The sequence below is a fragment of the Thamnophis elegans genome, chromosome 3, assembly GCF_009769535.1.
Source record: "Thamnophis elegans isolate rThaEle1 chromosome 3, rThaEle1.pri, whole genome shotgun sequence".
Lineage (NCBI taxonomy): Eukaryota > Metazoa > Chordata > Lepidosauria > Squamata > Colubridae > Thamnophis > Thamnophis elegans.
The window spans coordinates 104865918-104888526 of record NC_045543.1 but is presented as its reverse complement, the minus strand read 5'-3'; the positions used below and the strand labels follow the sequence as shown (position 1 = coordinate 104888526).

The 22609-nt window shown below is 34.7% G+C and overlaps 1 protein-coding gene across 8 annotated transcripts in view; it reads left to right on the top strand.

Moving 5' to 3' along the window:
* CAST (calpastatin) overlaps positions 1–22609 on the top strand; it is an 81549-nt gene that overhangs the window by 18111 nt on the left and 40829 nt on the right. For 6 of the 8 annotated variants that reach the window (XM_032214356.1, XM_032214355.1, XM_032214354.1 and 3 more), the window contains exons 3-4: positions 3447–3518; positions 18767–18820. In XM_032214356.1, coding sequence (XP_032070247.1) covers positions 3447–3518; positions 18767–18820 — 126 coding nt within the window. Of the gene's footprint in view, positions 1–3446; positions 3519–5920; positions 6048–18766; positions 18821–22609 lie in introns of those variants that run through there. The other 2 variants (XM_032214357.1, XM_032214358.1) reach the window with 2 other exon arrangements.

Here is a 22609-nt window from a genome sequence, read left to right as displayed (position 1 = left end):
CAGATTGAAGGCAGTGTTAATATTTTGAATTACTGTAAGATACTGCTAGCTTATCTGCATACTTTTGCACAAATGTTTCAAAGGAGTCCATATTTGTATTTGTAGAGGTAAACATGGTCTCTGAAATTGAAATTACAGTTTTTGCAGTTGATAGACATTGTCTAGCAAAGTTGATAGATGTTGTCCAGCAAAACCTGTTGTGAATTCCTTTACTGATTGCTTGACTTGCTTTTCCCCCTTCAGAGATACATTGATGGCAGGGAAACTAAAATGCAGTCAGGAAGTTTGATTCCTCATGCAAAGTATAGAAGAGTTCTAAGTTGTTTTTCCATTTCTGTTTCCAAATCCCTGTTGACTATAGCTTTGGGAGGTAAGAATGGAATGGAGAAGATTTATATTGTTATTATTTTTACTTAGTTTTCTTGTCATCGTGTAGTCACCCATTTTTGGCTCCTTTGTTGGTTTAAACACAGTCAGTGAGCCTTGTGTCTTATTGTGTTTCTTGTTCTTCCTCATTGTTTTGTTGTCACTGTACCATATCAGAAGCCTTTACAATGTTTTAGGGTGGTGCTGAGATTTAGAATATTTCTTGCAGAGAATTATTAAATAAAAGTAGATAACAAAGTATGAATCTAAGCTATTTATAAAAATGAATAAAACAAATAAAATATAAGAAGCTCAAATAGGGAAGCTGCTGCTCTGTTGCCATTAATTCTAAACAGATTTACTAGCACATATGTGCTATTACATTTAATGAGATTTACTAATGTCTAAGATTATATTTTAAGGAATATAGGCTAAGATGCTTGTAAATGCAGATAATCCTCAATTTACAACAGTTCATTTAGTGACTATTTAAAATTACAATGACTGAAAAATATGACTTATGACCATTTTTCACAGTTGTGACCTTTGCAGCATCCTCATGTTCAGGTGAGCAAAATTCATATGCTTGGCAACTGGCTCATTTATGACTTTCGCTATTTCTCAAGGTCATGTGATCACCTTTTGAGACCTTGTGACAAGCAAAGTCAATTGGGAAGCTAGATTCACTTAACAACCAGGTTACCGATTTATCAAATGCAGTGACTCACTTAACAACTGTGGCAAGAAAGTCATAAAATAGGGCAAATCTCACTTAACAACAGAAACTTTGGGCTCATTTGTGGTTGTAGATTGAGGATTATTTCTATAAAGGTAAAGGGTCACCTCACACATGTGCTCTTTGTTCCTGACTCTAGGGGGCAGTGCTTATCTCCGTTACAAAGCTGAAGAGCCAGCGCTGTCCGAAGACATTTCCGTGGTCATGTGGCCGGCATTACTAAATAACAAAGGCACATGAAACACTGTTACCTTTCCACTAAAGTGGTCCTTATTTTTCTACCTGCATTTTTACATGCTTTCGAACTGCTAGGTTGGTAGAAGCTGGGACAAGTAACGGGAGCTCACGTCGTTGCACAGCGCTAGGGATTCAAACCACTGAACTGCCAACCTTTCTGATCGACAAGCTCAGCATCTTAGCCACGAGCCACCACATCTATAGCACTTTAATAATTTCATTCCACATAGTGCTCAAGTTATCTTTAATTAAGATTGGCAAAGTGTAGCATCTTCCAGGTTTCCATCATCATTCTTTTATAAATGTTAGTATGATTATGTGCCTTTTACTAGGTGGAGTCTCACACCAAACTGTAGTTGAACAAATCACAATGACTGCCTTTAGAGAAGACCAAATCCAAACCAAATTATAGTAGGAATGATGTGTGGATCCAACCATCTTTGCAGCAGCTATAAGGGCATCAGAGTATGTCTGTGCCTATCCCAAGAAACATAATCTAAATGGCCGTCTCATTGGAAGGCAGCAGAAAGTGGGAAAGAAATTCAAAGACAGGAGTGCTGAATGATGCAGTGAAACTCAGCTTCATTTCATGATAACAGAGAATTGTGTTCTATGTTCAAAAGAACAGGAATCTGACCTTTCCGTCAAACTAGCTGACATTTGTTCTAAAATTTGGTTGACTTTTGAATTGTCCTGGATGTTGGCAATTTGCTTGCAACATTATCTGTTCTGCTTTTTTATTAGATAAATAAGAATGTATCACATTTCCTGAAGAATAAGTGCTGTTGTAATTCATCCTTTCTGACTTTGTCAGTTCATTGCCTAAAGTTCTTTTTCTTCCTAGCCTACTGGCATAATGGAAGGTATTTTGTTCATCTGCAGGTCCTCAAATCTTCAGAGAACAGAATGCATGAATGAGTGTCAATTTACAGTGCTGAGTTATCAGCAAAATTGAATAGAATAGTGTTTTTGTCAATTATATAAATGCACCCAAATATACATGTGCAGTGCATATGTATTCTTGGGATACATTTCAGTTCTCAGTACACAGGGTTAATTTTCTTCTTAGATGCTACTTTGCTACTCTTTGCATTCTGGCAAAATAGATAGGTCTTTGATAGTAATGGTGTTTGTAATATAAAGTCCTGAAATGATACATTTACAATAAAAGTTGATACTATTCGCTTTCCTGTTCACTTTCAGACAGTTTTCACAACTTTCATTTTACATTCTTTGTTACATTTTTAGTGTCAGTTATACATTGACCAAAATATATACACATAGCTTTAAAATAGTTTGAATGTTCTGGGCATTTTTTTACCTTTTCAACTTGGTTTTTCTATTTTGTGCCAACTCTTGTCCCTTGATTTGGAAAGTAAACACTTTGTGGTATCAGCAAAGGCATCAATTTAAATTAGGTCATTTTGGGGGGCTATTTCTAAAAATAAAAAGGGTTATCATTAGCATTATTGTTTTTAAAGAAGTTGGGTCTTTTTTTAAAAAGAAATTTTGAAATTTCATAATGCAGTTTAGTCTTCCACTTTTTTTAAAATAAAAACCCCCACACCTTTTATTTTGGTATGGTTTTTCTAAAACACCAGTTACCAAGTTTTAGTAATATATTTGTTAAGATTCTTGGCCTTGGTGTGGCAAGTTTTAGAATTAAGCTATGTTAAGTTAAAATAACTATATACACACAATTTTATAACAATTTAAAGATGTGAGTTAGAAAAATGCTTAACTTTGTATATAACTTCATCTTCACTACATTCTGTTCTGATAAGGTGATAGAAGACAAATACCTGCAGTTAATTCATAATCTCAAAATAAACCTGTGATTCATCTGTGACAGGAATATGATAGAATATAATATGTTCATATATTTTTGCACCCCCAAAATAGCATTGCCTGTGAAATTTATATTCATGATTCCAAATGATGCTCCAAGCACTTTTTGTAACACCAATTGCATGAAGATATTGCTTATAGAAGGGCATTTTTATAATATACTGGATAAGTTTGGAAATAGAATTCAGTGTCTCTGTTGAATCATTTCTCCCATGATATTAAAATGCTAATATTTTATTGTTCATTTTTTTCTTTACAGAAGAGAACTGTAATTACTAGCAAAAGTGAATCACCCAAAAGCCAGACCAGTGGAGTTTCTTCAGTTAATAAGGTAATTTACTTGTTTGTGGACCTATTAATCTTCCCGAAAATATTTCCCTATCATTTTAAATGCTTATGATGGTGCTAGTGTAACAGATCATTGCTTTTGAAAAGAGGTAGAGAACCTCTGAGCTCATGAAAATTAAGAAAAGTGCAAAATCATGTATTAAAATCTCTAAATTAAACTAGTTAGTAGGATTAATATTGACAGATTCTAAATGCAAGGCTTTAATATTGATGTTTGGCAAGAATTTGTGATTTGTAAATGAGGCTTTGTGCTAGTCACATTTTTCTGTCAGTGTTTTGTCTCATCTCAAATATATCTCCAAATATTTTAATGCTGCGATCCTTTTTCCACAAGTTATTTTGGAGTACTTCTTAAAATTTAAATGATGCTGATCTATTTTCAGTCTGTAAATATTCTAAAGTTTAATGTTATGCTTTTCTGCTTTTTGAAACCAATGTATATCATATTAAGAACTGTACCTAAATAGTTGTAACTCAGATAGTATAATATAATAATTTTGTGTTTACCTATTTTATATCAATTGCTTTACAGAAAGCAAGAATGATGGGTGCTTGGATATATCATATTTGATCTTTTCTGCCTGTACAGTTACAAAAAACAGAACTCTTAGGTTTTGTGTGACATGCTTTCATTTTTGATAGAACGGCAGCAAATACTGTAAATTCAATTAATACACAATACTTATATTTACTTTAATCAGACATCCTTGGGAACTTTTGTATTCTGAGACTTAGATATAATCAGTTCCAAAATTGCATGTTACCAAATCATGATTTCTCATAGTGAAAATGAGCCAGAGTTGCACTTTGAGTTTGCTCTTGTGTTACAGAGATCTTATGCTTTCAATTGCCGCTATTCACAGTTTAATATGCTAATGAAGTCCTAAATAGTTATATTTAAACAATGGTTGGACATTCAGGTTACAAAGCTGGTTCAGTTTTGTAGAGAATTGGTAGCAGGCTATTGTTTGTTATTATACTTTACTGCTAAGAAGGTAAAAAGTTGCTTGTAGAAATTCTGGCTCAGATGCCAAAATAATTTGGCTGGTTCTGATAGTGCTGTGAAGCTTAAATGTCTGCAGAGAGAAGATTAACATTTGCTGCTTGGCCTCAGTATTTTGAGATAGTTTACAAACAAATCATAATTCATATTGACCATAGATTCTGCATGGATAGTATGTCAAGCTGTTGTAAAGAGAGGGGAAAAAAAATCTAATTTCTTCTTGTAACTCGTCTAAATTAAATTCAACTGCCAGCTGAATTTATACATTTAATCCTTCTTGCTGAATAACTATATAGTAGTTAGACTCACATGGCATACCAAAGCAAAATAACAACCAAAAGGCCACTTTATTTATTTATTTATTTATTTATTTATTTATTTATTTATTCATTTTATTTATTTATTATAAAGTTTATAGAGTTCCTCATCTCACAGAACATGATTCTTTGTGTTTTGGCTTAATGCAATGTGTGAAGGTAATTTAGGGTAGTTTTTAATAATCTGAACAATAATTTAGTTTTACATCCAAAAATCATCAGTGATTAAAGTTAGCATTGTCCAAGCCTACGGATTTGTTGGGCCAAAAGAGTGCTACAAAAAACTATGTTATTTACTTATTGCTTAATATATAGTTAGTTTTATTGTGTTTCTAACATAAAATGATGTGCTGTGGATTAAATTCAAACGTCTGATCAAATTCAAAATATCTAGATGTTTTTGTTTAAATATCTATAATATATATCTATAGTTGTATATATCTATACAATTATATCTATAATATTTGTTTTAAAAGGCACTTAATAATGGTGTTTTCTATCTACACTATTAAGAACCTCTTACTTTATATATGAAGCAAGGAAGAATGATCGTGGAAAAAACTGCAAGATTTTTGAGTGTATTGCTTCTTCCAATGGATAAAAAATACTGAGTACTGTTTTGTGCATTTATAATTGCTATCGGGGTAGAGTGAGGGAGGACAGAATTGAGGTGTGTATAGACAGTGCTTCTCTTGCTGTTAGAAAAAGAAGTTGGAAATAATTTATTAATGTTCCCACTTCTACGGCTCCTGGTACATTTGGTAATTCTGCTATGTCTGAAAATAACAAAGACTTCTATAAATCCTACAAGCTAAGCAATACCAGTATCTAGGGATAACTGCAGCCTTTTTGCACTAAAATTACTGATGTGGAGTAAGCATATTTGACTTAGGAAATGTTTTCTATTTGACTGCATTAATTGTTGGGTTTATTTTTGTCCTGACTCAGTGGCTGCTGTCAACCACGCAGCTTCTTAGCATATTCATAAGGGGGGTGGAGCAGAACGGCTGTGGGCAGAGGGAGTTTGGAAACAGTTCGTTTGACTTCGCTGTACTATTCTGAAATGTCACAGTCTATGTTAAAACTGTAGTCATAGGCAGGCCTGATAAGCACTGTAAGAAAAACAAAATTATGCTAAGGATCTGAGCAGGCTGCATCAAAAACTTGAAGCAGAATTGATGAGCTGTATAGCGTGAGTACTCTTTTCCTGGAATGTTTGTGTGATTGTCAATTTTCTGGGCTAGTTCTACCATACTTCCTCCTTTCTTCTCTGAGACTGCACTTTTCTATATTATAGAAACATGATCCTTCAATTTGTAGGTTTGAGACTCACTTAGTAAATGAGTGCTTTCCCAGGATTTGTAACAGATTGTTAAACTATTGGTTGGCTCTCTCGTTTTACTCACAGTATAAAACCTTTTCAAGTGTTACTTGACAGTTTTGTTCCTGAGCCTCCCCAGGAAGGATATCATGAAAACAATGGCTTGAAAGCTCTTTAAAGCAGAACAAGAGTTCTACAGTTCTAAATATTATTACTAATAAATTTATAAGACTTCCACAGATTTGACTTAAAAATTCATTTCTGGTTCTCAACATTTAGACTGCATTTTTCAGGGTGTGGTCATCTGAGTGGCAGGATATGTTTGTTGAAACATGCCTAAGTAACTATTGCCCTTACAACCCATAGGTAGTATTTATTGCAATGCTATTTGCTGTTGTTCCTTAACAAAACAAGTTGTTGCTAAGCTATCTATGTCATATCCTCCCTTAATTTAATAAATGTTTGTTATTTCATGTTTTAGGAAATGATTTTGTTTGATTATGGAGTTTGGAGTTAGTTGACCTGAATTCAAATATTGTCCTGAGAATACTTATGGGGAAATGTTGTTGATGTTGATGTTTATTGGTCTTGTATGTTGCCCACTCCTGAAGGACTCCGGGCGGCTTACAATAAACAAGGGAAGGGAATAAATAAACAAAACAACACTTTAAAATACACAACAGTCACAGTTTCCGTGGGGCTGGATATTTCGAGAGCCCCCCGGCCTGCTGGAGCCGGGGGGCTCTCGAAATATCTATTAAATAGAAATATCTATTAAATGGCATATAGTACTACTTAGATACACATTAAACTGTGATAAGGGTTTTGTTGCTATATTTTATTGCTATATTGAATTGAAAATTGTAACTTAGGGAATTTGAGCCCAGGGTTGCCAGGTGAATGGTCTTTATTGAAATAAGATCTTTTAAAGTTTTTGTTCTTCGTAACATACATTTATGCTAAACAAGAAAATGCTTTAAAAATAATTTTTAAGGAGGAGTTGTTTTATTTATCAATTGAGGGCAATTTTATACAATTATTCCAATGAAAATTCTGTATAAATGAATTTTGAAAGCAAAATTTCATCAGAGGCAGATATGTGCCTTTCTTCCGATTAAGAATTTAAATTATTTTATTCTAAAATGTTATATTTAACCATAAGGAACTTAGAGCCCTGGAGTTGTTCCTGAACCACAGTTCTGTACAACTCTAGGTAGATACCATGGCCAATGGTGAGAGCTTGCTCCACTAAGAGAATACTAACTTTAATCAAGGCCCACTTTGAATGCCAAAATAGTGTCCTGAACAACTCCATGATGCACAACTTGGGTTTTCAGTGGGACCCCACTTTCAAGATTCAGAAAGCATAATGTGACTCTGGAACTCAGGGTTTTATGTTCTTTACTCATTGGTGGTTTTTTTCCCTTTCAGTTTAATTAGGTACAATTTAGGAATATTTTTAGCGTTGTGCAAAATTCTTTTCCTGACTGTAAGTGTCAGTGGTAACTTGAGTTGTACAGTTTTGTTCTAGGTAAGTTTAAACCAAAGTCTTCTTTAATCAGCATTACTTTCCCAGATCCTATGGAAAATGATAATTCAGTAACATTGCTTCTCTAATTATTTTAATCATGAACTAATAAAAAGAATTGTGTCCAGTTAGATTGAAGTTGTAATTTTATGTAAATGCAACAATGAAATCTGTTTGAACACCACACAGTTATGTTGCAAGAATGAGGCACCATTAAATTGTTCTATTGACTCATTGGAATCAGGTTATCACTTTCTCTGTACAGTAGTTGGACTAGGTCTCTTAATTATTTTGAAATTGTAGCTCTGATCTGAATGTTTAGTATAGGTCAATCTTTTGGGCACCAGGGACTGGTTTTGTAGAGAGAGGTTTTTCTGGGGACCCGAGGGGGTCTGGTTTCACATGCTGCCTGCATTCCTCAGATGGGGCTTCACGGTTTGTGCAACCTGGTTTCTGGCATGCTACAGACTAGACCATGGGCCAGAGGTTGGGGATCTCTGCTATAGGTGACACAGTTTTTACTGCTCTGCCTTTTTCTTTGCAGACTTTCTCTCGAGGTTTATGGAACTCTACAATGGTGTGGGAAAAGGAACTGTATATCCAATCTTTTTATTAGGTTTTTTTGAATCTCATATTTTCCAGGTTTCTTGAGACTACAAATTTCAAAATTCCTAGCAAGGGTGGATTATAATCCTAGCGTGTCTACATACATATGTTGGATACTGTATATTCTTAAAATATGGAATAAGACATCAGTAAGAGATCTTATATTTTAAAGAAGTCAACTGGATGTGCTAGTAGAAAAATAAATGAGATACTTAGTTGATATGTAGGACATGAGCTGGAGAAAGCTATGAAACTGATTCCTGTGATTTGAAATTTACTTGTACTGAACATATTCCATGCAAGGAAGATTAATTGGTAAATTTAAAAAATGCAGAATATTACATTTCTTTTTTCTCCTGGCACTGCTGGTTTGATGTGGCATAGTGAATACAGCTTGCAACTCTGTGACACTGCAGGAAAAAGCAACTTTTTAAAAAAACATACAAGTTTAACTGCTTATGACAAAATGAATGATAGAATTGAAAATGAAACTTTGTAAACTTTTTTAAGTGGGAGGAGGAGAGGAATTTATATAATTTATATTTACTCCTCACCATAAATCACTGTGATTATATCGTGCACGGAGTTGCCCTAATTTCATCTGGTAGTAATTTTAATACTTGCCCACTCTACTTTTCTCAGAAATAATTGAAAAACTTCCTGTAATCTTGCTGCCATCAGTGTAAGTTCAGAGGTATTCCTGAATTTTCTTTATGGAAACTGAAATTCTTTGCTTTACCCAGGTTCCACTCTTAAAATATCCTTTGCATTTGATAATAGGCCACAAATTCTATTTCCATGCTAAGATTTAAAATGTCGAAGGAATTTTTTTCCTGTTTTATTAGCTTGAATCAAAGAAATTTCTCAAGTGAATTGTTTAGGTTGACATTTCCTGATGCAAATAAAGGATGTTTCACTTTGAGCAAAAATGGAAAAGTGAAATTTCAACCCAGAATTCTCAGTCAGCGTTAAGAGGGGCAATTTTAGGAGTGGTTTCAGTTCATGGGGAAAGGATTGGTTTCATGTTGTCTTACATGCAGGGGGTGGGTGCATTCTTCTGAGCACAGTTAGTCATTTCTTTTGTCATTAAGGTTGCTTTAGGGCAGATCCTTAAAAGGCCTATCCAACCACTTTGGGAGTTCAGTTTTCTTAAGTATCTCAGAAGGGATGCATACAGGGGTGAAATCCATTTACATTTGCTACTGGTTGGTAGCAATGTGAGCATGCACGCATTAGTGCATGCCACCTCTGCACATGTGCATGCCTGCAAAGGTAAGTGAACAGTGAGGGGGGAAATCTGTGCCACATGGTTTAGATTAGCTAGAAAGCAGGATTTCCTAATATAAATCACACACCACAGCTGATCACCGGAAAAATCGGTTCGCACAAACAGGTAGCATTTTTTAAATTACCAGTTCAGGTGAACGGGTAGTATTTTTACTACTGGTTTGGATGATCTAGTCCGAAATGATAGCATTTCACCCCTGGATACATATAGAGTTATGTAAAATGTTCCAAAGTTACAACTTTTTTATCTTAGGATCAAATATTCAAATATTTTAATTTCAAGAAAAAAACACCTCACATTTAAAAAATTTTGTTCTAAACGTAGAACAAAACTGTTAGAATACTTTTTAAGATTTTCAATTTTAGTCAGTTGGAACATAACTTACTTGATGTGTTTTTATGAACAATCCAAGGACTGCGTAAAACTTTTTTTTCCTTTCACACATCCTGATAGTGATATATAGAGAAGCTGACAAGATTTGGGGAGAGGCATTTTTATTTGTTTATTTTGAGGTGGTTTTTTTAATACAATGCAGGGAGTGTACGTAAGGCTCCTGCCTCCTATTTTTTCCACAACAAAAGTCATGCAGCTAGCTTTCATTGCTTCAGGGAGGGCTGGAACTCTCATAGCCTCCTGATTTCTAGTGAATCCAGCAGCTTGTCTATGAGTTAGTGCAAAAATGGGTAGATTGTATTAGTATGTAGTTTTCAACCTACTGGGCACTCCTGTTTTCATAAGCTAGTATACATGAAATGCCTCTCTCTTTTCAGTGCAGTCAGGAAGTTTTTTTTTTCTTGTTCTATCTGGGTGTGCCTTCCTCAAAACATGCCAAAGTCTCTCCAAATTCTATTTAGCTATGAATCATTCAGCTATTGTTGGTTACCAGGCAATACTTTCATATTTGCTTTTTAGTTTCAGTATATCATCCTCAAGGGTCAGAGCTATGCTTTCTTCTGCTTGTGAAATTTATGGCCAACAATAATTTAAAAAAAAGAGTATAGTCAAAGTGGACAACATTAATTTTGATGATTTGTTTCACTTTGAAATTTTATGTAGCTGGACTTCAGTCATATTACTTTTTCATTGTTTTGATATTCTATAAAGCTGGAATATCAAGATCTGCTAACCTGCATAGTGAGATTCCCGGGCCCATCACTTCAGAAACAGCGATTTACAGAACATGCAGAAGCCCCAAATATTAATACTGTAAAATATTTCGCTAATCCTTTTTGCAATATTGCTGTCATAAAGTAATCTTTTAATAGATTTATTTTTGAATTATATTTTTAAAAACCTGGATCTTCTTTTATGAAGAATTGCCTATTTGGTGGGAAGCAAAAAAGGTAATTCTTCTATTTTGGAAAGACGGTTTGATCCCAAATTTACAGTCTTGAAATGTTTTTGTGAATGGGGTTCTCCATCGATGTAGTGAAAATATGTTACAGCTAACATTATTTCATGTGGCTGGTATATAATAATATGTTTAAAAATTAGGCTGTATGATTTCTTGTACATAATGGTTATAATGCCATCTTGCATTCGTAAGAATGATAGTCAGCTTCTTAGACTACTCATTCATACTCATTTCTTCATCTCAGCAGAGTAAACATTGGGAGAAGTATGTCTGTGATGAAAAGCCCTCCAACTCTCAAATAGGAAAAAAAAAACCTTTGTTCTTTTAAAATCAGTGTTTAAATTTCATTAGTTTTTATTGTATAAAAATATCTCTTCAATAAAAATTATTTAGAAATAAAATTAGATGGTTTATACTATCTCCCAAGTTGTCTTGATAAACAATTGGAAACATCAGAAACTATGTCAGGTCCAGGAGAAAGAAGTAGATGTCTTTAGGTCAGAATTCAGAAATATTTATTTTAATTGAAAAAAAAAAAAAAGAATAATCCTTCATTACATCTTGTAGAAAGCGTGTCGATTGGTTACAGATAACTTTCGTGCATTTCTTCCACAGTCATTACTTATAGTTCATATTAGATTATACACTTTAAATCAAAAATCTTTGTATAGCTTACTATTAATGTACCATAATTCTCATTTGACTACAACTATTTGAACACGCTTTTACCTCAAATAATTCATACCTAAAGACACAACCACATAATGACATTCATTAGCTATTTCAAAAAAATCCTCCAATAACATTACACCTTTATAACATATTTTAAATAAAAGTCAATTAATAAAGTTTCTAAACCTCCCCCTTTTATTTTTCCAACTCACTGTTTAAAATTTATATCCAAGTTACTTTTGCCAATACCATAGCATGTATATATTGTTAAACAATGACCATTAACATTTCCTTGTTATTATTATAATTGGCTAAAAATCATTTACTATTTATATCCCATCTCTTCTCGTCAGACCCCCCCCCCCAAAAAAAACCCTTGCACCTTTATAACAAGATCTAAATAAAAAATTGTTAATAAATTTTTATAGGTCTTTTTCCCAAGTCACAATTTGCAATTTATATCCAAATTTCTTTTATTAATTACCATACATGTATATATCATTACGCTGTATCCATTATCATTTCATTGTTATTATTATGGTTAATTAATTGTTAGCGAATAAACATTTGATAACAATCTAAAACAATCTAAGAGTTACAAAATTCCTACTTATTAATCACCAAAATCAACTCATTTTTATTATCAACTTTCATTGTCAACCTGTATCTTTCCAGTAACAAAACAGTCTTATCTCTCTTGCCAATTGTGGTGTCAATCTTCTTTTTATCTCCTTTATAAGGTTTTTATAGACTTCTATCCGCACTTTGTGGCTTGAAGGGTCTCTCAGATAATCTCGTTGCCCACCAGTTGCTACTAAAATTAGCTTGTCTTTGGTTGTCAATCTTGCTTCTAAAAAAATTCTCTTCTTATGTCTATCATCATTAGTATTTTTTCTTCTTCTGTGTCCTGGAATCTGGGGTAGAGCTCCAATTCATTGAATTCCCTTCTTTCCACTTTCACCCACATTTGCTTCATTAATAAATTCATCTATTGTCTTATCTTTATCTTCTATATCTTCATTTTCCCCTTTAGGTTTTGGGGCTTTAACCCCATCATCTTTTGCTTTGAGGAAGACTAGTCTTTCCAACTTCTTCTCAATTCTCCCATATTCTCCAATAGATTTTGAATTCCAGCCAAGTTATTTTGGAATTTTAAGGTTTCCTCATCTGAATATTGATCCATGTTTCCAAAACAGAAGAAAGAAAAAAGAAAAAAAAACTAATAGCGACTGCCACTCTAGCCTTCCAGGCCTCTTTTATTTTTTATTTTAGATTGACTTGAACACAAGTTCTTGTATGCTCTTCAAAGGAGATGGGTTCTGTTCCCCCCTTTCTTTCCCTTGCCAAAATAGTTCTCAGAGGCACCTGTGAAAACTATTCGTGCCCTTGGCTCTTTATCAGTTTCTGTAAATAAGTTGCAAATCCTTCAGCTACAAAGTTAGTGAAGTCAAATAAGGAAAGAAAAGAGATACGTTGTTTCAAAAAAAATTAGCAGTATGCTAATTTTTCACCTTCTAATATTTATCTCTGGCTTATAGGAAACAAAGTTCTTTATATTTCTTTTAGTGAGATTTAATAACAAGTAATTGTTCAAATAAGAAGGAAGGTTTTAATCCAGAAGTCAAAAAATAAAGCAACAAAAAGCAAAATAAATAAATAAATAAAAATCAATCCGTTCCCTTTAAGAGGACAAATGAAAAATGTTGCAAGTACTTCAATCCACAAAGAATGGTTACAAAGGAAAAAAAAACTTTCCACAGCTATCCAATTGGGGTTATTTTCTCCACTCAGTTCTTTTGCTTAAGGATCTAATTTGGCTCTAAAGAAACATTTCTTTGGGCAGTCTTTAGCAAAATAGAAAAATAGAATAGAAAAAATACCAGATGGACTCGCTTTCTCTTTTCATTTCCTTCCTTCCGGAGCATCCCAATTTCATCAGCCTGGGGCCTACCTGTTTACTGCCGGCTTGAAGCACTTCCCTTCGATCTATCAGGGACTTTGTGCTGTCTCTGAGATCAGCAAGGCTTTGTCTTCCTGATCACTGTCTCTACGGGATGGTTTAGGTCTCAATTGACTATCCAGCGGCAAAAGTGTCAACGGCGGTCTCGGAGTATTGAGACTGCACGTTGTGACATCGCGACGCGGATCCTCCTTCCCTTTTTTTCAGATAGATAGATAGATAGATAGATAGATAGATAGATAGATAGATAGATAGATGAATGACATTCTGCCCCAGATTCTTATTTCTATGATGTGGATATTTTAGGGAAAAACTACATTAAATTTTAATTTCTTTGGTTTGAATGTGCCTAAGTCCAATATTCTTTATATTTCTGTAGAAACTCAGTGATTGAGATATATATATATATATATATATATATATATATATATATATATATATATATATATATATATATATATATATATATATATATATATATATATATATAGTCACAACCCCTGGTAAGCCCCAATTATGGGAGGAAGCTAGCTGCTTCCATCATCTGTCAATCGGCTCGTCACAAGAGTCCATCACGACAGAAACCCAATATTTTTACTGTTGCCTTTGTTATATTCTGTGTTTTTTATTTGTGCTGATAAATAAATAAAGGGAGACTAGTATAGATCTATTTCAAGCTATTTAGCTCTCATCAGCTAGCCATTTAGGGTATGGCTAGCTGATCCAGTATCCCAGTAAGGCTATGGGTAGCTGATGAGAGCTAAATAGTTTGAAATAGATCTATACTAGTCTCCCTTTATTTATTTATCAGCACAAATAAAAAACACAGAATATACATACATACACACATACATACATACATGCATACATACTGTAATCTTTCTATATTTATCAGGTTGTTCAAGATGATACTTCCTTTCTTCTAAATGTCTTGAGATTATTATTTTTTTCCTGGCAAATCCTTTGAGATCTGTAAAACTTAGGGGATTTGTGACAATATTTTTTTGTGTGATTTCAATATACCAGATGCTCTGGCAGCTGTAATGATTCATGCAGGATTGCATGATTACAATTTTAAAATTAGAAAAAAAATTCTTCTGAAATCTCTCTTAAAATTCAATCATGTGATTGGTGGGGAAGAAGGTACATCTAGTCACATAACCACAGCTTGCAATTATTTCATTTTGACCTTTCTGCTTGCTGGAATCATAGTGTTGAGTTGATTGGGAGAGTGACAGAGGCTTCATGAGTTCATAGGAATTAATTCAAAAAACCTTCCTGTCCTTTCTTTTCCTCTCTGTATTAACATAATAAAACAAATTGCTAGTTTTTCAGACATCTAAAACAATTCATAATATTATTAACACTTAATAAGCAGATAAAGAACACCAATATTTAAGCAAGCCTTCCACTCCCTTCTCTTTCCCACCCACCTTTGTGGTGAGTATAGTGAAGAAACAATAAATCATTAAACATTTTTAGTGATTTATGTGCTTCTGTTCAAACATTTTAAAAATTAACTCTTCCGCTCAATAAAACTTACAATGTGAACTGAATGCATCCATTGCTGATTTTAGATTCCCTTCCTACTTAGATACAGGATCGATTATTATATGGCTGGGTGTCTCCCTTGTGCTGACAGAATACGGCCTTCCTCTCTTTAGCCTCTCTTGTAACATTAGATATTTACCCACTTTTGAGACCGCTCAACGCCAAAAATGACTCTGGACAGTTTCAGAAAATTAAAAACAGAAGAAACATGTGTATGTGTGTATATATATCTATCTCTATCTCTATCTCTATCATCTCCATATCTATCTATCTATCTATCTATCTATCTATCTATCTATCTATCTATCTATTCATCTATATCCTGAAGGAACAATTAAACAAAATCGTCACATTACCACAGAGGATCCCAACAAAGAAGCCCACCACAGAAGGCTAGAGCCATGTTTTGAGGAGTTCTGTTGAAGGTGGATAAGGTGGGAGTGAAGTGAATCTCAAGGGAGGATGCTATTATAGAGAGGAGGCACAGCAATAGGGAAAGGGTTTTTTTCTGGGTCCTGCTAGACTATATTACTTAATCAATAGGACCCAAAGCACGCAACTGTGTCATATTGTAAAGTATAGGTAGAAACCATGGAAGATAGCTAGTCATATGACATACAGGGCAGAAGTGGGTTGCTGCCAGTTTGGCCCAGATCGGGCGAAGTGGTAGTGGCAGTGGCGGGAGGCTCCGCTCAACTGCCTGGATACTTCTGCACATGTGCAGAAGCATCATGCAATAGCACAAGCACACACACATGCACAAGAGAACCAGTAGTAAAATAAATTGCAACCCACCACTGATACAGGGCTTTATAGAAATAAAACCACCATGAACTACTATATACTGAGAAGTCTCCTGGTAACCGATGAAGCTGATGAAGCAAATATTACATGGGAATAGGAAGCACTAGGCATCAGTGCTTGTGCTATTGGATTCTGGACCAGGTATAGTTTCTAAGTGATCTTAATCATCATAATACTCCAATTGCAAGGTGATCAAATCATGAATGACCACAGCTGCCATCCGCTGCTCCAGTAGGAGCTGAGAGTTCCAGGAAAACTCCCCAATTATGCACTAGTTGCATTTAAAACCAAGGATGGAAAGTTCCTAGAACTAGAAGATCCAAAAATCCACAGCCTTCAATACTATTATGATTAACTAAGGGAATTAATATCAATGTAGTGAATGATGTTGTAAATTCTGATGGTATTGCACAAGATATTTGTACCTAGACAACACAGTTTAAGAAATGGTGGAATGTTCATATTTAAAAAAAAACATTTTATATAAAAATACTATTATGATTGAATGTGAATCTGTTCCTTTTCATGCAGACCCTTACAGCATTACTTGGTTAGCCATGTGTCAAGATTTATTTATATAATTTGTATGGCTGTTCTCTCAACAATAGACTTTGGGTGATGAACAATATTAAAGTAAAAACAATTGCAGTAGTACAAAAATTTAAATACACAGCAGCTGAGAAAATAAATCTATAATCACTAATACAGACAAAAACATGAGTCCTTGCATACATTTGTAGCAACTAGCCCAGAGGCAGAGACAAACTTTTAGTGTGTCCTTATAAAAGGTCAGCAGAATATTGAAGATCATTCATGCATAAAGGATACTTGGTTCTAAACTGATGAAGGATCCATTCCAATAGCTAAATGTAGGTATTAAGCAGTGGGTAAGAGTATTGGGTCCTCTGACACTGCCCTCCCCAAAGCAGGGGTTTCCTACTCAACCTCTCCCCCTCACCATTCTGATTGGAATTGGCCAACAGAAAGGGGAACTGCTACAATGCTGTAATATTCATTGTTACTCCCTTCAGACAGTCCAGAAGAATCGAGGGTTGATGATTTCAGAGAGATCAGTGGTGGTCAGGATGTCTGCATCACCCGTATCTTAGTTTTGCCATAGGTCACCAATAAGCACCACCAAGGCTATCTTAGTTCTATATTCTCGCCTGAATTTTGATTGAAAAGTGTCCAGATAATCCATTTCCTCTAGAGCAGGGATCCCCAAACTGTGGGCTATAGCCCACAACCGGAGTGTGGTCTATTAACAACCGGGCTGCATGAGTGATGGGCCGGCATGCGTGCACAGCCCAAATCATGCGAGCAGCAGGCACCAGTGCATGGAGCATTACTGGTGCACGCAGTTCCATTCATGAAACTATGAAACAACTATGCCCGCACACATGTACTTGCCTGCCCCTTGCACAAAACTATCCCCCTCCCTCCCATGCCAGACTCCAGCCCAGAAGGGTTGGGTACCACTGCTCTTGAGTTATATTTAATATGTACTTAGCATGACTTGCTTTAAATTTTTTTAGGTGTTCAGTGTTTACCTTGTCCTTCCAAATAATGATTAGGTTTACACATAACATTAAGTGGTTAAATAAGTGGTTTGGTGCAGTGCATAATTTCAACTGCCATTTGGTAAAGACTTATTTAATGGAATAATAATTAAATCTATTTGGGATTATACTAGTGATGTACAGAATTTCCCAAATCTAGTTTGCTTTCAATTTGTCATGTACTCAAATGACAACCTGTTTTCCAAATTTTATGGAAGTATTTAAATTGCTTATTAAAACAATAAGTGTCGTATGTGTTATTCTGTTATGCGTGCTTCAACTTTCCTTTAGAAATGGGCAGTGAAATAAATATTATCAGAGTTGAACTGCACATGTAATGCATGGTGATGGATTATTTTGTTTTGCATTCTACAAGAATTTAGAATCATCTGCTTATAAAGGCAATATTTTGAGTTTTGCTGTTTTGGAATCCAGCCAAATTGGAAATCTTCTGATGGAATTTTTCAAGTTAGGCTGGGATTTTTTTTTTCTGAGCTGAGCACAAAAATATGATTTCTCTTTCATTTATACCCCTATAGATCAATGTTTGTTGCACACCAGTAATGAACGTGACTTGTGTAAGATCAGTATGATACAGGATACTTGGGGTCATTGGTATTGTCTGAGCTTGATTGTTTTCTTGCAGACATTTCATTATCAAAATAGGTAACATCAGCAGTGCTAGAATAGAGTGAGGTTTGTGATGCATCCCCTTCTAAAAAGGGAACGAATATCAGCTGGTCTCTAACTTTTCTTTTGGATTGTTATTGAGACAGTCATTGGTGAACAACTATAGAGCACGGAAGGGAAAATAACTTATCTGGACTCTTTTCAAACAGGATTCAGGCCTGGGCATCTAATGGAGAGGACACGGTTTTCTTTTCTTGATTGTCAGAATGTGGGGAGGAAGGGCAACCCCTCTTGTCCTTATGGAATTCTCAGGGGCCTCCCATGTCATAATACTGTTCTGGACAGCTTGTGAGAGTTGAGGATTAGAGTTACTATGTTGCAATGACTCAATTCCTATCTGAGTACCATTGGTATAATCTTTGTCTATGAATTTCAGTTATGCAACTTGTTGAAAATAACTGAACTTTGCATTACTATCTGTCATTTGCATAAATCTGTCATCGCATTCCGATCTGTCATGGGGTCCAGTAAAATTTGAAATACAGTGTGTTACATTCGGGTGGAGTGTTTCCCATTTTACTTTTTTAAAAAGATATATGAAAGACAATTAATTCACACTTCTTTGTACCTTAATGCAGGCCCAGACTTCTGTTGCATCAAAGACGTCAACTATGAAACCTGCTGAAGCAAAGGTATGTCTTCTAAAACAAAAGGAAAACAAGTCATTCTTGCAGTGTCATATGTCCAAGTGTGATTTTTTTAAAAATCAACTCTTATAGTGATGGTTGCAGCTCTCAATAATTTTTCCTAGTTTTTAATAAAGAGAGAAGTTGCTGACTGATGTTGGGAACAAATATGAAACTAGTCTATTACTATTATATTTTGCATAGATTAAAATAAACTGTACTTTTGATTGAGTTCTGCATATTATTGGTATGAACTTTGTCATGATTTACAGTGAAAAGTTTCTGCATTTTACTCATGAATTTGTTTGGTATAAGTTTTCAACTGTATTATTGTTTTGGACGCACTATCACATTAATTCCTTTTAGAAAGGTTCATATGAGAGGATACTGCTATTACCATAATTTAAGAACTGTTCTGATTTATGAGACAGCATTTTTGCTATTATCTACCACTGGCATCGGGGAATTACTAGTTTCTGTCTGTCTGTCTCTTCCTGTCCCCAACCCCAAATTAAAGAAAGAATAATTCCATATAGTGATATGATCAAACCTTTTTTTTGTTTGGGATTTTATCTGGAGAAAAATACTTTTTTATTCATTTTTAAATAATTCTATTTATAATAACAGTTTTTGAAGTCTTCAATTACCTCATTTTGACTGATTTTGAAAATAATGTGACCAAAGAAATATTGTCAAAAATGATATTACAGCGAGACAGGATGATCAAGGTGTGTGGGTGTGTGTGTGTGTGTGTGTGTGTGTGTGAGAGAGAGAGAGAGAGAGAAAGAGAGAGAGAGAGAGAGAGAGAGAGAGAGAGAGAGAGAGAGAGAGAGACACTTGGTGGTTTCTCAATTTAATTATGAGCCAGAGTCCAAGATAACTATTTCTCTGCTTTTAACATTTGTTGATCTTTGAGATTAGTGCTCAAGTGGTCATCATATAAATAGACCGAGTGATTGCTCTATTTATAGCATAATGTGATAACCGCATAGGTTTAAAAAGATTGGCAGAGCCATCTAAATTGTAGAATTGCTAAATAGCTAAAACTTGGACCTCCAGATACATTATTTCATTCATAGGGATAGATTTAGTGTTTTAATTGGCTCTTTGTGAAATGCTTTTGACATAGGAGCAAAAGGAACCCCTGAGAAATACAAGGGATTGTCAAACTGCTCAAGCCACCTTTCAGAAGGCCCAGTGATTATTCTTTGTATAATATGTAGATGAATCTGTTATTACTGAAATTAGAATTGGGTATCTTGTTTTACAAAGGAATTTTTGCTTTCTTTTAAAGGAGTTGTGTTTTGTGTTCTTCTAATGCTTAGAGAAATAAAATGACGGGAAGTTCTATGTTAATCTTAGGCTTCATAATTCTTGGATTATCAGGAGCTTTCTTATAAAAGGGCAGGATTTTGTATTTTGTTGGGGAAATACCCTTTTCCTACATTCTTGTAATTACTGCAGTTATATCCTATTTTCAGGAAAGTTAATATATATCTATGGAGATTTTCAGTCATTCTGGTCATGGTTGTCCCAAAAGTGTTTCCAGCCCTCCCGCAAGACTTTCTGATTTTTTTCTTTGCTTCTCATCCAGGAAGCTTCTTCAGCTCTAACTGGTTGGTGGGGAATGGAAGGATTTATGCTCCTTGCAGACAGCTGGTCATTTGCATTATTCTAGCAGTCTTTAAGGTCACCTGGAGGTTTATCTGTGTCATCAGGATCATCTGAGTGGTGCAAATTGGTAGGGAGCCTTCTTGGAACTATTGAATTGTTAAAAAGCACAGTCTGCAAGGAGCATAAATCCTTCCATTTCCCACCCACCATCCAGTCAGAGCTGAAGAAACCTCTTGGATGAGAAGCAAAATGCCTTCAGAGAGAAAAAACCTAGAAAATCCAGTTGCTTCTTGGAAAAAAAAATCCCTTTGGAACAAAAAGTTACTATAATTTCCCCAATGGTAGCTTTTCCTATACTTCTTTCTTGTTTAATTAGACACCGGTCACATTTTTATACAGTAGGCACTGATATCACAAGTTCCTTAAATAGCATGAATAAATTTTATAGGAAGACGTTACTACTGTTTCTCCAAAACACAGTCAATAAGGCTAATCTTCTAGATACATATCATTAATTCTATTCCATGTGTATTGAATGCAAATTATTCAAACAAAAATATAATTATTGTGCCGATAGATATTAAGACTTATGGCCACAATCGGAATTGGAACTTTCATGCTAAGTCATTAAATGAATGGCACACAATTTTACTACCTTTTTTGCTTTATTTTTTTATTATGCTTTATTCATATTTTAAGGAAATACGAATTCTCCATTGTCTTTGCTTGGGAGCCCCATGGGAAGGTTGCAGATGGGGATCACATGACCCCAGGAGGCTGCAACTGTTGCAAATACATGCTGCCAAGCATCTGAATATTGATCACATGGCTATGAGGACACTGTGACAGGTGCAAGTGTGAGGAAAGGCCATAAGTCACTTTTTTGACAGTGTCATAACTTTCAATGGTCATTAAATGAATGGTTGTAAATTGAAGTCAATCTGTATATATCTGTCAATAGATTTAGAGTTTTAGGTACTAACGTACATCCCAAAATTGGTTTCCACTTAGCAATAGCACTTAGAGTTATATATCACTTCACAATGCTTTACAGCCCTCTCTAAGTGGAGTCAGCATATTGCCTCCAACAATCTGAGTCTTTATTTTACTGACCTCAGAAGGATGGAAGACTGACTCAAGCTTGAACTGGTAAGAATCGAACTGTCAAATGGCTTATCTACAAACCAAAGCTCAGATTTTTAAAAACCTGCCAGAGACTTAAACTTATGTTGTTTTATAGATGGTGATGTAACAGTTTGCCATTTCCCACCAGTCATTGTTCTTAAAATTTCAAGGGTCAGCTAATCTGCAGGTGACATATTTTTCATGTTTGACTCAATTTTTTGAGGGTTAGCTTATTTGCATTTGGCCTTATCCACCATTGTGTATGGTTGTCCTCTGTGCCAAGTGGCATTCTGAGTTTATGTTTCCCAAACCACAGTTAATTATGCCATATAATCATATAAAAATAAGGATGCTGTAACTGGCACCTGCAAAATTCCAAGTAAGCACTACAATTCAACAAATTGCATCATCTTAATAGGTCTGTATCCAAGGAAAGTCATGTGACTGTCTAGTAAACAAACAACCATAACTGGAATGTGTAATCTGGAAGAGTTGCCCAATAGTGGCATGTTATATGATGGGGATGAAATATATTTATGTGGCAATATAAGAGCCTGGAAAATTATTGTACTATATTATTTCCCAAGAAAATAATCAGGACTAAAATAGTATGATGGCTGCAAAATTTCAGAAAGAGGTGGCACAACCAACAACAAAAACCTCTGTAACATGGCATTTCTCAAAGAATAATTCTGCAAGATACACTCACGCTGTTAGATGTATTTAGCAATCTTATTCCTAGGGTTATTGTGGAATTCTGCTTCTATCAGCCTTAAACAGCATTGGAAATAATTATTTTATGACTGTCTATTTTCAAACCTGAACTCCGATCCAAATTACAGGTAACCTAAATTATTCCTTGTCACCCAGGGCTGCTACAATGAACTTTGTTTTGCATACTCCTAAATTTTAAGATTGCTTGAATCTAGAATGGTATTGAGACTATTGCATTACTTGTATCAAGGGCAAAAAAGAAATAGGATAATTATGTTTACTCATCTCAACTAAAGCAAAGAATTCTCCCCTCTCAAATAAATACAGTTATTATACACATGA